Genomic DNA, 18,173 nt, shown 5'->3' with positions numbered 1-18,173 from the left:
GGCGGAAGTTGGTCGGAAATGACGTACGATTAGTCGTGGGTTTTTTTTTCGTGTTGTCAGAGAGTCCTGGGCTGTGAGTGCCTGACAGTCTGGACGCTCCCGGGGACGAGCGGTGTCCGGTGATTTGTGGAGAGACATAGAAGCAGGTGAGGCCGCAGAGGGATCGGTCCTGCACGTTGTGGCTGGGTCGCAGTGACTGGAGCACCGGTATTGTGCGCTGCTTGGTGCAGTCTGGGGAGGAAGGGGTTAATGTGTCACTTATCTTATCCCGCCGGTCGGTCTGCAGTGAAAGGGTAAAGAATCACGTGGGAGGAGAGGGACGCTCTGTATTCTTGTGAGCGCTGCCTTCAATGAATGGAAACCCCGGCACAGCTGAGTGTGCGGAGCAGTGTGTCAGCGCATGAGAGAGGGCAGCGCAGGGGGAAAGGCAGAGGTCAGGAGTGCTGAGGAAAGACCCGTCCCCGGTCCTTTTGCGCGCCCCGTCCCCGGTCCTTTTGCGCGCCCCGTCCCCGGTCCTTTTGCGCGCCCCGTCCCCGGTCCTTTTGCGCGCCCCGTCCCCGGTCCTTTTGCGCGCCCCGTCCCCGGTCCTTTTGCGCGCCCCGTCCCCGGTCCTTTTGCGCGCCCCGTCCCCGGTCCTTTTGCGCGCCCCGTCCCCGGTCCTTTTGCGCGCCCCCGTCCACGGTCCTTTTGCGCTGCCCCCCCCCCCCGTCCCTGGTCCTTTTGCGCAAATCCCCCCCCTCCCACGTCCCCGGTCCTTTTGCGCAAATCCCCCCCCTCCCACGTCCCCGGTCCTTTTGCGCTTCCCCCCCCCCCCCCGTCCCCGGTCCTTTTGCGCAAATCCCCCCCCTCCCACGTCCCCGGTCCTTTTGCGCGCCCCCGTCCCTGGTCCTTTTGCGCGCCCCCCCCCCCTCTGCTTTTCTGCGCGCCCCCGAGTCCCCCCGTCCTCCATGCGCCCCCCCCCCCCCCCCCCCGTCCCCATTTCACATACAGTATGCACCTGGGTGAGATGGAGGTGTATTTGTGGCCGCAGCCTCTCCGGCAGGTTATTACAGGCGATAATTTCAACCAACTGCAAATCTAAAGAGCTGCCGGCCTCTCGGGTCCCTGATGCTGCAGTGTCAGTGCTCTTGGGGTTTTATTAACGATCCGGACTCCTCAGTGCAGCCGCGATCCATTCGTCTGAATCTGACCATAATAAATTAAAGCCAGACGGGGTAGATATTCTCCACGATGTAATGAAGCAGCAGCTTGTCAGGATGGGCTGCTAAAGAAACCCAGCTCCTGAGATCTGTGTCTCCACTGACAGAGGAGCTGCATTGTAAGCTGCTGAGCCGAGGAGAAGGCCTGTGGCTGGAGAAGGAACAAATCTTGGCTGTCTGAGCTGAAAGATCTCAAGCTGGAGAAAAATCCTTTCTGCGGAGTCAGTGAGATTTATTTCTTCTCCTATTGCAGCCCTGCTCCCCGGCTCACCAGTGTGTGTGCCTTTGATATCGCTCCTCTGATAGTTGAGACACCGGTCTCAGGAGTTGTTCCTTCAGACTGCAGCTCGTCCTGACAAGTGATCGCGTCCGGCTGCTGTTGTGAAATGTGACAGGGACCATTTTATTACATTATTGGAGAGCCCCTTTAACTGAAGAATTTTCCCCTCCTTTGTAGGAGCGTTGTGCTTTCTCTAGTCCAGTCTTTGCTATGGCCGCTGTGTAGCGATGCACATATTATCAGTAGGGACACACCAGTATAATATTAACTAACGGACTGGGACGTGTCCGGTCATCCACACTGGGAGCTCAGATCATGAGATGGAGCAGAAGTCGTGTTAGAAAATCATGGCTCTCTTACAGAAAGGCCACGGGTCGTGTGTGCACCGCACCTCTGCTGCTGGTGACATGAGCAGTTCTAATCTGCAGTAGCACACACAGCCTGTGGCCTTGTGTGGGGCCGTTTCTGGAAGAAATCAGCCGTGTTTTTCTTTTCATTTTGGACAACCCTTTTAAGGAGCAATTCTCACGTGATCTCTGCCTCTGATTTATGTGAATATTGACCAGGATTGACTGGACAAGTGACCTGTCAATCACTGGCAGGAGGCCGTCGCTAGGCGGAGAAAGAGGCCGGAGAGCAATAAGTGAGGGATGAGCCCCTACACATGTGAGCTCATGCATAAGAACTTGCTAATGAATTATGAGACATTAATAAGGCCGCCCGTGCCTCCTCTGCCCTCGCGCGGCCGCCCGTGCCTCCTCTGCCCTTGCGCGGCCGCCCGTGCCTCCTCTGCCCTCCCCTCCAGGCATTTTAGCCAGTCAGCATCACTGTGATCATTTGCAAGTATGCTGATTGGCTGGGAGGTGCTGACCTCACAAGGCTCCTCCCACATGTCCCTTTCAGTTGGATGCTCGCGCAGTTTGCAGCTTCCTATGACTGCGGCGTTGTAACGGTGCATAAACTGCAAGCTGCGCCTTACAATAACTGGATTTATGGTCTGGAAAGTGACAATCCTCGGCCTTCCTGTAGTGTCGTGGCCCCAGGCGGAGACGTTTCTGAAGATTCGGCCCAGTTCTCATCTCATTCCTATCACAGTTATGGCGGCGGTCCATACACTCACACTGAAAATGTAAAAAACAAGACCCCTTAAATCAACTAAAAAAAACAAAAAGTAATTATAATGCAATCTTTATGTATAATATATGATTTCCCATGTATTAAGCCAGTTTCACACATCCTTCTTTTTGCCGGTTTCGCGGATCCGGCGCACTCCCGTACAGTGAATACAGTACAATGACAGCGCAACAAGCGCCAGTCACGTGCTGTCATGTGACCGGCGCATGTGACCTGGAAGTTACAGCGCTGTCACTGTACTGTATTCACTGTACGGGAGCGCGCCGGATCCGCGAAACCGGCAAAAAGAAGGATGTGTGAAACCGGCTTTAAACTGCGCTTCATACAGCCACCTCCAATACTAAAAGCAAAAGGGCACAGAAAAAATCCGGCTGGTTAAAACAGCACTGGTTATTACAGGGTTAAATGACTTCCTCGCTGCTATTTCTAGACCCGGATCCTAATTAGTAGCTCGGATCGGCGGCTTCCAGGGTGTACTTTATTATTGCAGTGTACGGGGCGGGGGTCAGGAGACATCCTCTGTAATAATCCGCTCCTTCCAGAGTAATGAATATTGCACAATGGCTGGGCCGGCTGCCGCCCTTCATTCTATGCGTAGACGGGTGCAGGTCCTAGAGGTGACACCCATATCCGTCACATATCTGGGATGTCTGGTGCCTAAGATGGGACCACCCCATTACTTTCTACAGTCTCCTTTGTTTTTTTTTTTTGTAGGGCTTTAATGTTTTTATTGTTCTTTATATGTAAATGCTGACCGCCTCCAACATTCATGCTGTGCATATTAATCCTCTCCCATCTTCCTTTCCTGCAGGGTTGCCTCCAGTCTACTTTCCACCGTCCCGGCCGGTTGGTAACAATGAGCGGCGCTGCCCTCGGTATAGAGGTGGTCTTCGTCTTCTTTCTTGCCCTTTTCCTTCTGCATCGATATGGTGACTTCAAGAAGCAGCACCGCCTGGTCCTGGTGGCCACACTGCTGGCCTGGTGCCTGTGTTTCCTCATTGTGTTTATAATACCACTGGATGTTAGTACGGTGAGTTGTACTTTCTGCCAAGACGTACGGTGTATAATGTGTCTGTTTGGCCAGCCACACGCCTTAAATACACACACTCCTCTGAATACTCATGTATTTTGCATGGGGAAAGGGAAGTAAGCTGTTGCCATGCTCCCTTGTCTTCCCTTCCTCCAGGCTCCCTTGTCTCCTCTCCTCTCCCCTCTTCCAGGCTCCTTTGTCTCCTCTCCTCTCCCAGGCTCCCTTGTCTCCTCTCCTCTCCCCTCTTCCAGGCTCCTTTGTCTCCTCTCCTCTCCCAGGCTCCCTTGTCTCCTATCCTCTCCCCTCTTCCAGGCGCCCTTGTCTCCTCTCCTCTCCCCTCTTCCAGGCGCCCTTGTCTCCTCTCCTCTCCCCTCTTCCAGGCGCCCTTGGCTCCTCTCCTCTCCCCTCTTCCAGGCGCCCTTGGCTCCTCTCCTCTCCCCTCTTCCAGGCGCCCTTGGCTCCTCTCCTCTCCCCTCTTCCAGGCGCCCTTGGCTCCTCTCCTCTCCCCTCTTCCAGGCGCCCTTGGCTCCTCTCCCCTCCCCTCTTCCAGGCGCCCTTGGCTCCTCTCCCCTCCCCTCTTCCAGGCGCCCTTGGCTCCTCTCCCCTCCCCTCTTCCAGGCTCCCTTGTCTCCTATCCCCTCCCCTCTTCCAGGCGCCCTTGTCTCCTCTCCTCTCCCCTCTTCCAGGCGCCCTTGGCTCCTCTCCTCTCCCCTCTTCCAGGCGCCCTTGGCTCCTCTCCTCTCCCCTCTTCCAGGCGCCCTTGGCTCCTCTCCTCTCCCCCTCTTCCAGGCGCCCTTGGCTCCTCTCCTCTCCCCTCTGCCAGGCGCCCTTGTCTCGTCTCCTCTCTCCCCTCTGCCAGGCGCCCTTGTCTCGTCTCCTCTCCTCTCTTCCAGGCGCCCCTCTGTCTTCCCTCCATTACATTACAGTAGTAATTATATTGCAGGATAAAGCTTTTCTGTTTCTTGCCTTTTTAGACAATATACAATCGATGCATCGCGAGGAACGCAGTCACCCCCTCCCCCATCAATGTGAGCCATCTTACTACAACCACGAGAGCGGCCATTACCAACGCCTCCTCTCCTGACGTGACGACTATCGCAGTAAGGTATGACGGATGTGTAACCGGCGATGACATTACGAGGCAGAGTCCACATTTGCCTCCGCAAAAGACCCTCATGCCTTAGTGTTGACCAGCAGCAGTAGATCAGTGAGGGTCCGTTTCTTGCCACCCTCACTGACCCTCTTCATTGTCCTCCTGCGCCACCTTCTTACTGCCGCCTGTGCCCGGGGTATAGAAGTGACCAGGACAACGCTCAGTGCCCTACACTATGTAGCAGTTGCTAACCCTTTCAGGACACTTATTTATTTTTCCTCTCTTCTTTATCCCTTTTTTTTTTTTTTTTTGCAAAGTGACCCTTCTAAAAAAAAAAAAAAAAAAAAAAACAAAAAAAAACCCAAACCCTCATATAGATATTTTTTTTTTATTGTTCTATAGATCACAATTGCATTTTATCATTTTATTACCTTGAGCTTTGGTGTGCACATCCCTCTACTTAAATGCTGCCATAACAATTGACCGCAGCATTAAGAGGGTTAAACAGGTGCAATATATTGGCTCAATACATCGGGTACGCATAAGTGCTATACGTGTTTGGCGGATGTTTCTGGGGGGGTTACATTTATGTTGAGCCATTTTTAAGGGTTTCTGTATAGCCCATGTCACATATATGGCCTCCATCACAGATTTTGCCTGGGTTGTCAAAACCTTTTCCTAGGCTCCTGAATGGCAACGTTGTGCATCGATCTGCTCCTCTCTCGCCATACGTGCACATTACTAGACAGCTTCTGAAGTTGCGGACTTTTGCTGCATACACTATACATCTGAGTATGGGTGGGGTGGCCCGAACGCCCTCCATGCTCATGGGCGAGAAGGTCTGAGGGATTCCGTACGCCCTCACGCGCATGGGCGAGGAGGTCTGAGGGGTTTCTGTACGCCCTCACGCGCATGGGCGAGGAGGTCTGAGGGGGTTTCTGTACGCCCGCCAGCGCGCATGGGCGAGGAGGTCTGAGGAGTTTCTGTACGCCCGCCCGCGTGCATGGGCGAGGAGGTCTGAGGGGTTTCCGTACGCCCACCCGCGCATGGGCGAGGAGGTCTGAGGGGTTTCCGTACGCCCTCATGCGCATGGGCGAGGAGGTCTGAGGGATTTCTGTACGGCCTCCGCGCGCATGAGCGAGGAGGTCTGAGGGGTTTTCCGCACGCCCTCCGCACGCATGGGTGAGGAGGTCTGAGGGGTTTCCGTACGCCCGCCCGCCGCGCGGGCGAGGAGGTCTGAGGGGTTTCCGTATACCCTCCGAACGCAATGGGCGAGGAGGTCTGAGGGGATTCCGCACGCCCTCCGCACGCATGGGTGAGGAGGTCTGAGGGGTTTCCGTACGCCCTCCGACGCGAGGAGGTCTGAGGGGTTTCTGTACGCCTGCCCGCGCAATGGGCGAGGAGGTCTGAGGGGTTTCTGTACGCCCGCCAGCGCGCATGGGCGAGGAGGTCTGAGGAGTTTCTGTACGCCCGCCCGCGTGCATGGGCGAGGAGGTCTGAGGGGTTTCCGTACGCCCACCCGCGCATGGGCGAGGAGGTCTGAGGGGTTTCCGTACGCCCGCATGGGCGAGGAGGTCTGAGGGATTTCTGTACGGCCTCCGCGCGCATGAGCGAGGAGGTCTGAGGGGTTTCCGCACGCATGGGTGAGGAGGTCTGAGGAGTTTCCGTACGCCCGCCCCGCGCGGGCGAGGAGGTCTGAGGGGTTTCCGTATACCCTCCGAACGCAATGGGCGAGGAGGTCTGAGGGGATTCCGCACGCCCTCCGCACGCATGGGTGAGGAGGTCTGAGGGGTTTCCGTACGCCCTCCGCACGCATGGGTGAGGAGGTCTGAGGGGTTTCCGTACGCCCTCCGCGCGAGGAGGTCTGAGGGGTTTCTGTACGCCTGCCCGCGCATGGGCGAGGAGGTCTGAGGGGTTTCTGTACGCCCCGCCCGCGCATGGGCGAGGAGGTCTGAGGGGTTTCTGTACGCCCGCCCGCGCAATGGGCGAGGAGGTCTGAGGGGATTCCGTACGCCCTCCGCACGCATGGGCGAGGAGGTCTGAGGGGATTCCGCACGCCCTCCGCGCGCATGGGCGAGGTGGTCTGAGAGGTTTCCGTACGCCCGCCTGCGCGAGGTGGTCTGAGAGGTTTCCGTACGCCCCGCCTGCGCGCATGGCGAGGAGGTCTGAGGGGATTCCGTACGCCCGCCTGCGCGCATGGGCGAGGAGGTCTGAGGGGGATTCCGTACGCCCGCCTGCGCGCATGGGCGAGGAGGTCTGAGGGGATTCCGTACGCCCGCCTGCGCGCATGGGCGAGGAGTGTCTGAGGGGTTTCCGTACGCCCACGCGCATGGGCGAGGAGGTCTGAGGGGTTTCGTACGCCCACGCGCATGGGCGAGGAGGTCTGAGGGGTTTCCGTACGCCCACGCGCATGGGCGAGGAGGTCTGAGGGGTTTCCGTACGCCCACGCGCATGGGCGAGGAGGTCTGAGGGGTTTCCGTACGCCCACGCGCATGGGCGAGGAGGTCTGAGGGGTTTCCGTACGCCCACGGCGCATGGGTGAGGAGGTCTGAGGGGGATGCCGTACGCCCACCGCGCATGGGTGAGGAGGTCTGAGGGGGATGCCGTACGCCCCACGCGCATGGGCGAGGAGGTCTGAGGGGGATGCCGTACGCCCACGCGCATGGGCGAGGAGGTCTGAGGGGGATGCCGTACGCCCACGCGCATGGGTGAGGAGGTCTGAGGGGGATGCCGTACGCCCACGCGCATGGGCGAGGAGGTCTGAGGGGGATGCCGTACGCCCACGCGCATGGGCGAGGAGGGTCTGAGGGGGATGCCGTACGCCCACGCGCCATGGGCGAGGAGGTCTGAGGGGGATGCCGTACGCCCACGCGCATGGGCGAGGAGGTCTGAGGGGGATGCCGTACGCCACGCGCATGGGCGAGGAGGTCTGAGGGGGATGCCGTACGCCCACGCCCTCCGCGCGAGGAGGTCTGAGGGGGATGCCGTACGCCCTCCGCGCGAGGAGGTCTGAGGGGGATGCCGTACGCCCTCCGCGCGAGGAGGTCTGAGGGGGATGCCGTACGCCCTCCGCAGCGAGGAGGTCTGAGGGGGGATGCCGTACGCCCTCCGCGCGAGGAGGTCTGAGGGGGATGCCGTACGCCCTCCGCGCGAGGAGGTCTGAGGGGGGATGCCGTACGCCCTCCGCGCGAGGAGGTCTGAGGGGGATGCCGTACGCCCTCCGCGCGAGGAGGTCTGAGGGGGATGCCGTACGCCCTCCGCGCGAGGAGGTCTGAGGGGGATGCCGTACGCCCTCCGCGCGAGGAGGTCTGAGGGGGATGCCGTACGCCCTCCGCGCGAGGAGGTCTGAGGGGGGATGCCGTACGCCCTCCGCGCGAGGAGGTCTGAGGGGGATGCCGTACGCCCTCCGCGCGAGGAGGTCTGAGGGGGATGCCGTACGCCCTCCGCGCGAGGAGGTCTGAGGGGGATGCCGTACGCCCTCCGCGCGAGGAGGTCTGAGGGGGGATGCCGTACGCCCTCCGCGCGAGGAGGTCTGAGGGGGGGATGCCGTACGCCCTCGCCGCGCGAGGAGGTCTGAGGGGGGGGATGCCGTACGCCCTCCGCGCGAGGAGGTCTGAGGGGGAGGGGATGCCGTACGCCCTCCGCGCGAGGAGGTCTGAGGGGGGAGGGGATGCCGTACGCCCTCCGCGCGAGGAGGTCTGAGGGGGAGGGGATGCCGTACGCCCTCCGCGCGAGGAGGTCTGAGGGGGAGGGGATGCCGTACGCCCTCCGCGCGAGGAGGTCTGAGGGGGAGGGGATGCCGTACGCCCTCCGCGCGAGGAGGTCTGAGGGGGAGGGGATGCCGTACGCCCTCCGCGCGAGGAGGTCTGAGGGGGAGGGGATGCCGTACGCCCTCCGCGCGAGGAGGTCTGAGGGGGAGGGGATGCCGTACGCCCTCCGCGCGAGGAGGTCTGAGGGGGAGGGGATGCCGTACGCCCTCCGCGCGAGGAGGTCTGAGGGGGAGGGGATGCCGTACGCCCTCCGCGCGAGGAGGTCTGAGGGGGAGGGGATGCCGTACGCCCTCCGCGCGAGGAGGTCTGAGGGGGAGGGGATGCCGTACGCCCTCCGCGCGAGGAGGTCTGAGGGGGAGGGGATGCCGTACGCCCTCCGCGCGAGGAGGTCTGAGGGGGAGGGGATGCCGTACGCCCTCCGCGCGAGGAGGTCTGAGGGGGAGGGGATGCCGTACGCCCTCCGCGCGAGGAGGTCTGAGGGGGAGGGGATGCCGTACGCCCTCCGCGCGAGGAGGTCTGAGGGGGAGGGGATGCCGTACGCCCTCCGCGCGAGGAGGTCTGAGGGGGAGGGGATGCCGTACGCCCTCCGCGCGAGGAGGTCTGAGGGGGAGGGGATGCCGTACGCCCTCCGCGCGAGGAGGTCTGAGGGGGAGGGGATGCCGTACGCCCTCCGCGCGAGGAGGTCTGAGGGGGAGGGGTCGCCGCACGCCCTCCGCGCGAGGGGGTCGCCGCACGCCCTCCGCGCGAGGGGGTCGCCGCACGCCCTCCGCGCGAGGGGGTCGCCGCACGCCCTCCGCGCGAGGGGGTCGCCGCACGCCCTCCGCGCGAGGGGGTCGCCGCACGCCCTCCGCGCGAGGGGGTCGCCGCACGCCCTCCGCGCGAGGGGGTCGCCGCACGCCCTCCGCGCGAGGGGGTCGCCGCACGCCCTCCGCGCGAGGGGGTCGCCGCACGCCCTCCGCGCGAGGGGGGTCGCCGCACGCCCTCCGCGCGAGGGGGTCGCCGCACGCCCTCCGCGCGAGGGGGTCGCCGCACGCCCTCCGCGCGAGGGGGTCGCCGCACGCCCTCCGCGCGAGGGGGTCGCCGCACGCCCTCCGCGCGAGGGGGTCGCCGCACGCCCTCCGCGCGAGGGGGTCGCCGCACGCCCTCCGCGCGAGGGGGTCGCCGCACGCCCTCCGCGCGAGGGGGTCGCCGCACGCCCTCCGCGCGAGGGGGTCGCCGCACGCCCTCCGCGCGAGGGGGTCGCCGCACGCCCTCCGCGCGAGGGGGTCGCCGCACGCCCTCCGCGCGAGGGGGTCGCCGCACGCCCTCCGCGCGAGGGGGTCGCCGCACGCCCTCCGCGCGAGGGGGTCGCCGCACGCCCTCCGCGCGAGGGGGTCGCCGCACGCCCTCCGCGCGAGGGGGTCGCCGCACGCCCTCCGCGCGAGGGGGTCGCCGCACGCCCTCCGCGCGAGGGGGTCGCCGCACGCCCTCCGCGCGAGGGGGTCGCCGCACGCCCTCCGCGCGAGGGGGTCGCCGCACGCCCTCCGCGCGAGGGGGTCGCCGCACGCCCTCCGCGCGAGGGGGTCGCCGCACGCCCTCCGCGCGAGGGGGTCGCCGCACGCCCTCCGCGCGAGGGGGTCGCCGCACGCCCTCCGCGCGAGGGGGTCGCCCTCCGCGCGAGGGGGTCGCCCTCCGCGCGAGGGGGTCGCCCTCCGCGCGAGGGGGTCGCCCTCCGCGCGAGGGGGTCGCCCTCCGCGCGAGGGGGTCGCCCTCCGCGCGAGGGGGTCGCCCTCCGCGCGAGGGGGTCGCCCTCCGCGCGAGGGGGTCGCCCTCCGCGCGAGGGGGTCGCCCTCCGCGCGAGGGGGTCGCCCTCCGCGCGAGGGGGTCGCCCTCCGCGCGAGGGGGTCGCCCTCCGCGCGAGGGGGTCGCCCTCCGCGCGAGGGGGTCGCCCTCCGCGCGAGGGGGTCGCCCTCCGCGCGAGGGGGTCGCCCTCCGCGCGAGGGGGTCGCCCTCCGCGCGAGGGGGTCGCCCTCCGCGCGAGGGGGTCGCCCTCCGCGCGAGGGGGTCGCCCTCCGCGCGAGGGGGTCGCCCTCCGCGCGAGGGGGTCGCCCTCCGCGCGAGGGGGTCGCCCTCCGCGCGAGGGGGTCGCCCTCCGCGCATGGGCGAGGAGGTCTGAGGGGGACGCCGCCCGCCCGCGCGCATGGGCGAGGAGGTCTGAGGGGGACGCCGCCCGCCCGCGCGCATGGGCGAGGAGGTCTGAGGGGTTTCTGCACGCCCACGGGCGAGGAGGTCGGTGGCTTGTGTGACGTCGTCCATGCACTGACATTGGCTTTGTTTCTTGGCAGCACTGAGATCCCTTCATCCCAGCAATGCTACAAGCCATGGAGCTACATCCCTAAGGGCATCATGCCCATCTTCTGGCGGGTGGTCTACTGGACATCACAGTTTCTTACATGGTAAGTGTGAGTCAGCAGCCGTGATCAGAGGTATGGAGGGCTGTTGTATATCTCTGGGGATCCAGCAGTTTGGACTCCACCAGTCAGAAGAACCGGAAGACCTTAGTCCCTTCCTACAGGGAAGGCAACCGGGGGGCCAGTGCTTTCCCTTTGTGCTGTTACCATACCAAAACATTTACAGCAAATTGAGATAAATAACTGAGGGGCATCTGACTGCTCAGAGCAGGATACCTGGCAGTGAAATGGTTATCACCCTGCATTAACCCCGTCACGTCCGGCCGATTTTTGCGCTTTCCGTTTTTTTGGTTTTTTACGCCATTTTTCCAAGAGACGTAACTTTTTTTATTTTTCCGTCAATCTTGCCATTTTTTGGGCTTGTTTTTTGTGGAACGAGCTGTACTTTTAAATGAAACCATGAGTTTTACCATATAGTGTACTGGAAAATGGCAAACACCAAATGTGGAAAAATTGCAAAAAAAAGTGCGATTGCACTATTCTTTTTTTGAGATTTTTGTCACTGTGTTCACTATATGGTAAAACTGATGTGTGGGTGTGATGCCTCAGGTCGGTGCGAGTTCGTAGACACCAAACATGTATAGGTTTACTTTTATCTAAGGGGTTAAAAAAAATCAGTTTGTCCGAAAAAAGTGGGGTATGTTTTGCACCATATTCCGCAACCCGTAGCGTTCTCATTTTTCGGGATCTGGGGCTCAGTGATTTTTTTATTTTTTGCGTCTCGAGCTGACATTTTTAACGGTACCATTTTTGCGCAGATGCTACATTTTGATCGCCTGTTATTGTATTTTCCGCAAAATTTGTGGCAAAAAACCCCGTAATTTTGGCATTTGGAACTTTTTTGCAGCTACGCCATTTACCGATTAGATTAACTGATTTTATACTTTGATCAGCATTTCTGAACTCTGCAATACCAAATGTGTTTATATTTTTTATTTTTTCAACTCTTTAATTTTCAATGAGGTAAAAGGGGGGTGATTTGAACTTTAGGTTTTTTTAATTTCTCAAATCTTTTTTTTTTACTTTTTTTTTTTTAATTTTATTAGTCCCCCTAGGGGACTTTAAGGATCAGCAGTCTGATCGCTCATTCATTTTTCCCGATCAGACCAGGAGAAATAATCATCTCCTGTAACAGCCAGTACTCAGCTGTTTCTTACAGGACCTGAGTCATGTGAGCTACAGGAGTCATCACTTGACCCTGTGCTACCATGACAACCACCGGATTCACGTGATCATGTCACGTGACTTCCGGTATCGGCCTGTGAGTACAGATCTACCGTGGCGCTGTCAAGATGTGAGATTAAGCGGTTAAAAGGCACGGGTGGATAGTGATTCCCCTCGTGCCTGCCAGGCACACATGTCAGCTGTACAAATCAGCAGACATGTGTGCTGATCGTGGATTAACACTGACCGCTAGGACATAATATTACCGCCCGCGGTCACTAAGGGCTTAAAGGGGGTCTCCCATTTAGTGCTCTCTGTCCATCTGCTGGGAATAACAGTGATCGTTCGTGATTTATGGAGAAACCTGGCACTAATTGCTCAATTTCCCTGCAGCTCCCCCACAGGAAAGATGCGGTATTACACTGCGTCCACTCATATAACACAGGACGGGTCCTCCAGAGAGAGATGCTTATAAACACTTTTGCTGAGACTTGAGGTCCCGAGCAGCGCCCCCCCCTCCCCCACCATTAAATCAGAATTACTTAATTGAGCCCCATATCATAGCTCGCGAGCTGCCATTGATTCTGCCCTCCCCCGTGACCGTCTGACATTGATATGATCTGGTTATGTCGGTCCGTACCTTTGCCTTATTTGCAGTCTCGTATTTAGCCGTCTGCTCAGCAGCGTGATGAATTTTGTCTCTTCTTTCGCAGGATCGTCTTGCCCTTCATGCAGTCGTATTCTCGCTCTGGAGGCTTCTCCATCACGGGAAAGATAAAGACGGCTCTGATTGAGAACGCCATCTACTACGGCACCTACCTGCTGATCTTCGGCGCCCTTTTAATTTATGTCGCCGTCAACCCGAAGTTTCATCTTCAATGGTAAGAAGTCTGTGTAGCCGCAACATCGCACATTTCTGTTCCATTGTTTCTGGTGTGAAAACACGGCATCACTGACCAACTGGATCAGGAAAGGGCTGGACCGCTGGGACCCACGAGGACTGTCCGAACCGGGCATTTTAATCCCCGGAGGGTCACGTTTATCCTCGTTAGAACGGCATGAATAATCCGTTATTTGACCCGTCCGTGCAATCTGTGAGCTGGGGTTGGTTTCACCTACATTGTACTAATGCTGCCACGTCCCTTTTTCTTTATCGTTCCTATGGGAGACCCAGACCATGGGTGTATAGCTTCTGCCTCCGGAGGACACACAAAGTACTACACTAAAAAGTGTAGCTCCTCCCTCTGAGCATATACACTCCCTGGATAACCAAATATAGCCAGTTCAATGCTTTGTGTTCAGGAGGCATACATCCACACATGCATCTCATCTGATTTTTGATTTTTGGAAGATTTTGAAGAAAAGCGGGTCCAAGCCTGGACTCCCGGCATGTCCCTTCTCACACAACTGTGTCGGCGGTGTTAAGGTTGATTTCAGGGCTGGAGCCTTACATGCCGCGCTCCTTCACCATCCCTCGGGCTCTGGCTTGAAGTGGGAGCCAGCACGGTTCTCCCTGCCTTGCAGGAGACCGGTCTCCATCCGCAGCCCTTCAGGATCCTGCCAGACGGAGCACTCATCCCTCAGGGACCTGGCCCTGCGTCTCACAAGCTAAGTATCTGAGACGTTATTGTCGGGGGGTCCCTTGTACTTTATTGTTGGGGAGAGTGGGCTGTGTATCTATTCTGACATTTCCGGCCGGTTCTCTGGTTTTCACCTGAGAACCGCGCCGATGGTGCCTGCGCGCCGGCCGCATCGTTAAATTTAGGCCCCGGCTTCGCCTGAGGCCTAGTTTCGATTTCACTGCCCCTGCATGTCAATCATGCAGAGGGACAGTGCGGCTCCGCCCAGCGGCCGTTCGGCTCAGGAGAGGGACACTCCTCTCTGAGGAAATATTCCCTCCCCTGTATATCTCCTTGGCCCTCCGGATCCCGCTCTTAGAGTAGGCCCCGCCCCCTCTCCTCGCTCCGGCGCCATTTTATCAGCGTTCTCAGCGATCGGCGCTGGCTGCAGCATCTCTCTGGGGGTCCGGGCTGTGGGATCTGGAGGGCACACAAACGGTCTGGTAAGCCACAACCTCCGGTTGTGGACCTGCTTATATACTCTCTGGGGGTCATTCTGGCTCAGAGCCCCCACTTCAGCAGCATGTCTCACACGAGGAGCAAGGCTGCAAAGCTGTACGCAATATGCACTGCATGTAAGCTCGTGCTGCCTGAACCGAGCACATATCCACATTGTGATGCCTCAGCCTGGTATCGCACCCACAGTGGTCCCACCGGCTGCTCCGGCTCCGGTGGCTGAACCCCCGGCTTGGGTAGAATCCTTCTCTAAGTCTATCTCCCAGTCTTTTGCCGACTCCATGGAACAGTTGTCCCGGTCTCTGCTGAACATGCATCAGCCCCCTTCTCAGGGCGCCTCTGCTGCTACGGCTCGCTCAGCAGAGCTCACAGAGGATTCTTCATCTGGTCCCAGACCCCGTCCTCCTAAAAGGAGACTCAGGGTCCCCTCTCCGTCCTCGTCCCGCGGCTCTGATTCACGAGCTGACTCGCAGGATGAGGAGGATGCCTTTACGGGGGGCTCGGAGGTTAACTCCATGTACCCCATTGATCTGTCCGAAGGTGACGCAGATGTTAGTGATTTGATTGCGTCCATTAATTCTGTACTGGACCTCAATCCGCCAGTATTAGAGGAGCAACCTTCTCTGGCAGAAAAGCACCAGTTTACCTCGCCTAAGAGAACGAGGAGTGTGTTCTTTAACCACTCCAGTTTTCAGGCCGCTGTGACCAAGCCTAGGGCCTGTCCTGACAGACGCTGCCCAAAGCGTGGTTCTGATGACCGTTTTCCCTCTCCACCAGAGGTGGTCAAGGAGTGGGCTCACTCACCAAAGGTAGGCCCCCCCCGGTGTCTAGACTCTCAGCCCGGACAGTTGTATCAGTGGCTGATGGCACCTCACTTAAGGATTCCACTGACCGCCAGGTTGACCTTCTGGCCAAATCTGTATATGAGGCGGCATGGGCCTCGTTCTCCCCATCTTTTGCAGCAGTGTGGGCTCTCAAAGCCATCTCTGCTTCTCTAGAGGAGATGCATTCCCTCACCAGGGACTCTATGCCCGAAATGGTTGCCTTAACTTCTCAGGCTTCAGCCTTTTCATCCTATGCCATGTCTGCCATGCTGGAGGCTTCTCACCGCACTGCGGTGGCTTCGGCTAATTCCCTCGCTATCCGCAGGATCTTGTGGCTTCGAGAGTGGAAGGCAGATGCTTCTTCAAAGAAGTACCTTGCTGGGCTCCCATTTGCTGGGTCCCGGCTGTTCGGTGAACTGGATGAAATTATTAAGGAAGCTACTGGCGGGAAGAGTACTTCCTTGCCACAAACTCGTCCTTGGTCGGAACTGGGATATCATCTCCCACGGCTACAGGATAGAATTCTCTTCCAGCCCGCCAAACAGATTTTTTCTGTCAACTCCCCCCTGCTCCAAGGCCGCCGCCTTCTCTCAGGCCGTGGCATCCTTGCAGGCCAACGGAGTAATTGTACCGGTTCCCGCCCGGGAACGGTTCAGAGGTTTCTACTCAAATCTCTTCCTAGTCCCCAAAAAGGACGGTTCCTTCCGGCCCATCCTGGATCTCAAGCTTCTCAACAAGCATGTTCAGGTGCGGCATTTTCGCATGGAGTCTCTGCGATCAGTCATTGCCTCAATGACCCAAGGAGATTTCCTAGCATCCATCGACATCAGAGATGCCTATCTGCATGTGCCAATTGCAGTTTCACACCAGCGTTGGCTACGTTTTGCAGTCGAAGAGGAACATTTCCAATTCATGGCTCTCCCCTTCGGGTTAGCCACGGCCCCTCGAGTATTCACCAAGGTCATGGCAGCAGTGGTTGCGGTTCTGCACCTCCAAGGGTTGGCAGTGATTCCTTACCTGGACGACCTTCTAGTCAAGGCTTCATCCAGTGCAGACTGTCAGCGGAGAGTCTCGCTCACTCTCGCCACTCTAGTCCAATTCGGGTGGCTTGTCAATCTTCCCAAGTCCACTCTGACTCCGACCCAGAAGCTCACGTACCTAGGGATGCAATTCGAGACTCTGCCGGCACTTGTGAAGCTGCCCTTAGTCAAACAGCAGTCCCTCCATCTGGCGGTGCGCTCTTTGCGGAGGCCCCGCCGTCATTCCATCAGGCACCTAATGCAGGTGCTGGGTCAGATGGTGGCGTCAATGGAAGCGGTTCCCTTTGCCCAGTTCCATCTGCGTCCTCTGCAGCTGGACATTCTCCGCTGTTGGGACAAGCGGCCTTCCTCCTTGCACAGGTTAGTGGCTCTGTCGCCACAGACCAGGGGCTCCCTTCAGTGGTGGCTTCGGCCCCTCTCTCTGTCTCAGGGACGCTCCTTCCTGGCCCCGTCCTGGGTGATCCTCACCACGGACGCCAGTCTATCCGGCTGGGGAGCAGTTTTTCTCCACCACAGAGCGCAGGGCACTTGGACTCCGTCCGAATCAGCCCTCTCGATCAATGTGCTGGAAACCAGAGCTGTGCTTCTAGCTCTCTTAGCCTTTCACCACCTGTTGGCGGGCAGGCACATTCGAGTCCAGTCAGACAACGTGACAGCGGTTGCCTACATCAATCAATCTGCCGCAAGTGGGGCACTCCGGAAGTGGATCTATGGCATCCCGGCACAACAACAAGGTTCCGGTTTACGTGGCTCGCTCCCACGATCCTCAGGCCTTTGCAGCGGACGCGCTGGTTCAAGATTGGTCCCAGTTTCGTCTGGCCTACGTGTTTCCCCCTCTAGCTCTCTTGCCCAGAGTCCTGCGCAAGATCAGAATGGAGGGCCGTCGGGTCATCCTCATTGCTCCGGACTGGCCCAGGCGAGCTTGGTACCCAGACCTGCTCCATCTGTCCTTAGAGGTGCCGTGGCATCTTCCGGACCGTCCAGACCTTCTCTCACAAGGTCCGTTTTTCCGCCAGAATTCTGCAGCTCTCAGATTGACGGCGTGGCTCTTGAGTCCTGGATCTTGACGACTTCTGGTATCCCTCCTGAAGTCATCTCCACTATGACTCGGGCTCGGAAGTCTTCCTCGGCCAAAATATATCACAGGACCTGGAGAATGTTCCTGTCCTGGTGTCGCTCTTCCAGCCATGCTCCTTGGCCTTTTTCCTTGCCAACCCTCCTGTCCTTTCTACAGTCCGGTCTGCAGCTAGGACTATCCCTCAATTCCCTCAAGGGACAGGTTTCGGCTCTGTCAGTGTTGTTCCAGCGGCGTATCGCCCGGCTGGCTCAGGTGCGCACCTTCATGCAGGGCGCGTCTCACATCATTCCGCCTTACCGGCGGCCTTTGCATCCCTGGGACCTTAATCTGGTCCTCACGGCTTTGCAGAAACCCCCCTTTGAGCCTCTTAGGGAGGTTTCTTTGTCTCGTCTTTCACAGAAAGTGGTCTTTCTAGTGGCCATAACTTCCCTCAGGAGAGTCTCTGATTTGGCTGCGCTCTCTTCGGAGTCACCTTTTTTGGTTTTTCATCAAGACAAGGTGGTTCTCCGTCCGACTCCGGACTTTCTCCCTAAGGTGGTTTCTCCTTTCCACCTTAACCAGGACATTTCCCTGCCTTCCTTTTGTCCGGCTCCTGTTCATCGCTTTGAAAAAGCGTTGCATACTCTGGATCTGGTGCGGGCGCTCCGGATCTATGTGTCTCGCACCGCTGTTCTTAGGCGGTGCACCTCTCCTTTTGTGCTGACCTCAGGTCGGCGTAAGGGCCTCTCGGCTTCTAAGCCGACCCTAGCTCGTTGGATTAGGTCGGCCATTCCCGATGCCTACTACGGCTCAGCAGGTCTGTCAGGCTGCCACTTGGACTAGTCTGCATACCTTTTCGAAGCACTACCAAGTGCATGCTCATGCTTCGGCAGATGCGAGCTTGGGCAGACGCATCCTTCAGGCGGCTGTCGCCCATTTGTGAAGTTAGGTTTCGCCTACTTCTCAGTTTTCTGTTTATTCCCACCCCTGGACTGCTTTGAGACGTCCCAATGTCTGGGTCTCCCATAGGAACGATGAAGAAAAAGAGAATTTTGTT

General features: G+C 59.1%; 1 protein-coding gene across 1 annotated transcript in view; it reads left to right on the top strand.

Moving 5' to 3' along the window:
- Positions 1–18,173, top strand: part of LOC142256680 (G-protein coupled receptor-associated protein LMBRD2-like) — a 51,652-nt gene continuing 33,479 nt past the window's right edge. The window contains exons 1-5 of the mRNA XM_075328505.1: positions 1–146; positions 3,425–3,643; positions 4,618–4,748; positions 10,831–10,941; positions 12,834–13,001. Of these exons, the coding sequence (XP_075184620.1) occupies positions 3,470–3,643; positions 4,618–4,748; positions 10,831–10,941; positions 12,834–13,001 (584 nt within the window). The 5' untranslated portion in view covers positions 1–146; positions 3,425–3,469. The remainder of the gene's footprint in view (positions 147–3,424; positions 3,644–4,617; positions 4,749–10,830; positions 10,942–12,833; positions 13,002–18,173) is intronic.

Source organism: Anomaloglossus baeobatrachus, chromosome 1 (genome assembly GCF_048569485.1).
Source record: "Anomaloglossus baeobatrachus isolate aAnoBae1 chromosome 1, aAnoBae1.hap1, whole genome shotgun sequence".
In the NCBI taxonomy this organism is placed as follows: Eukaryota; Metazoa; Chordata; class Amphibia; order Anura; family Aromobatidae; genus Anomaloglossus; species Anomaloglossus baeobatrachus.
Note: the sequence above shows the minus strand (reverse complement) of the source record. Positions and strands in the feature narration are given on the sequence as shown.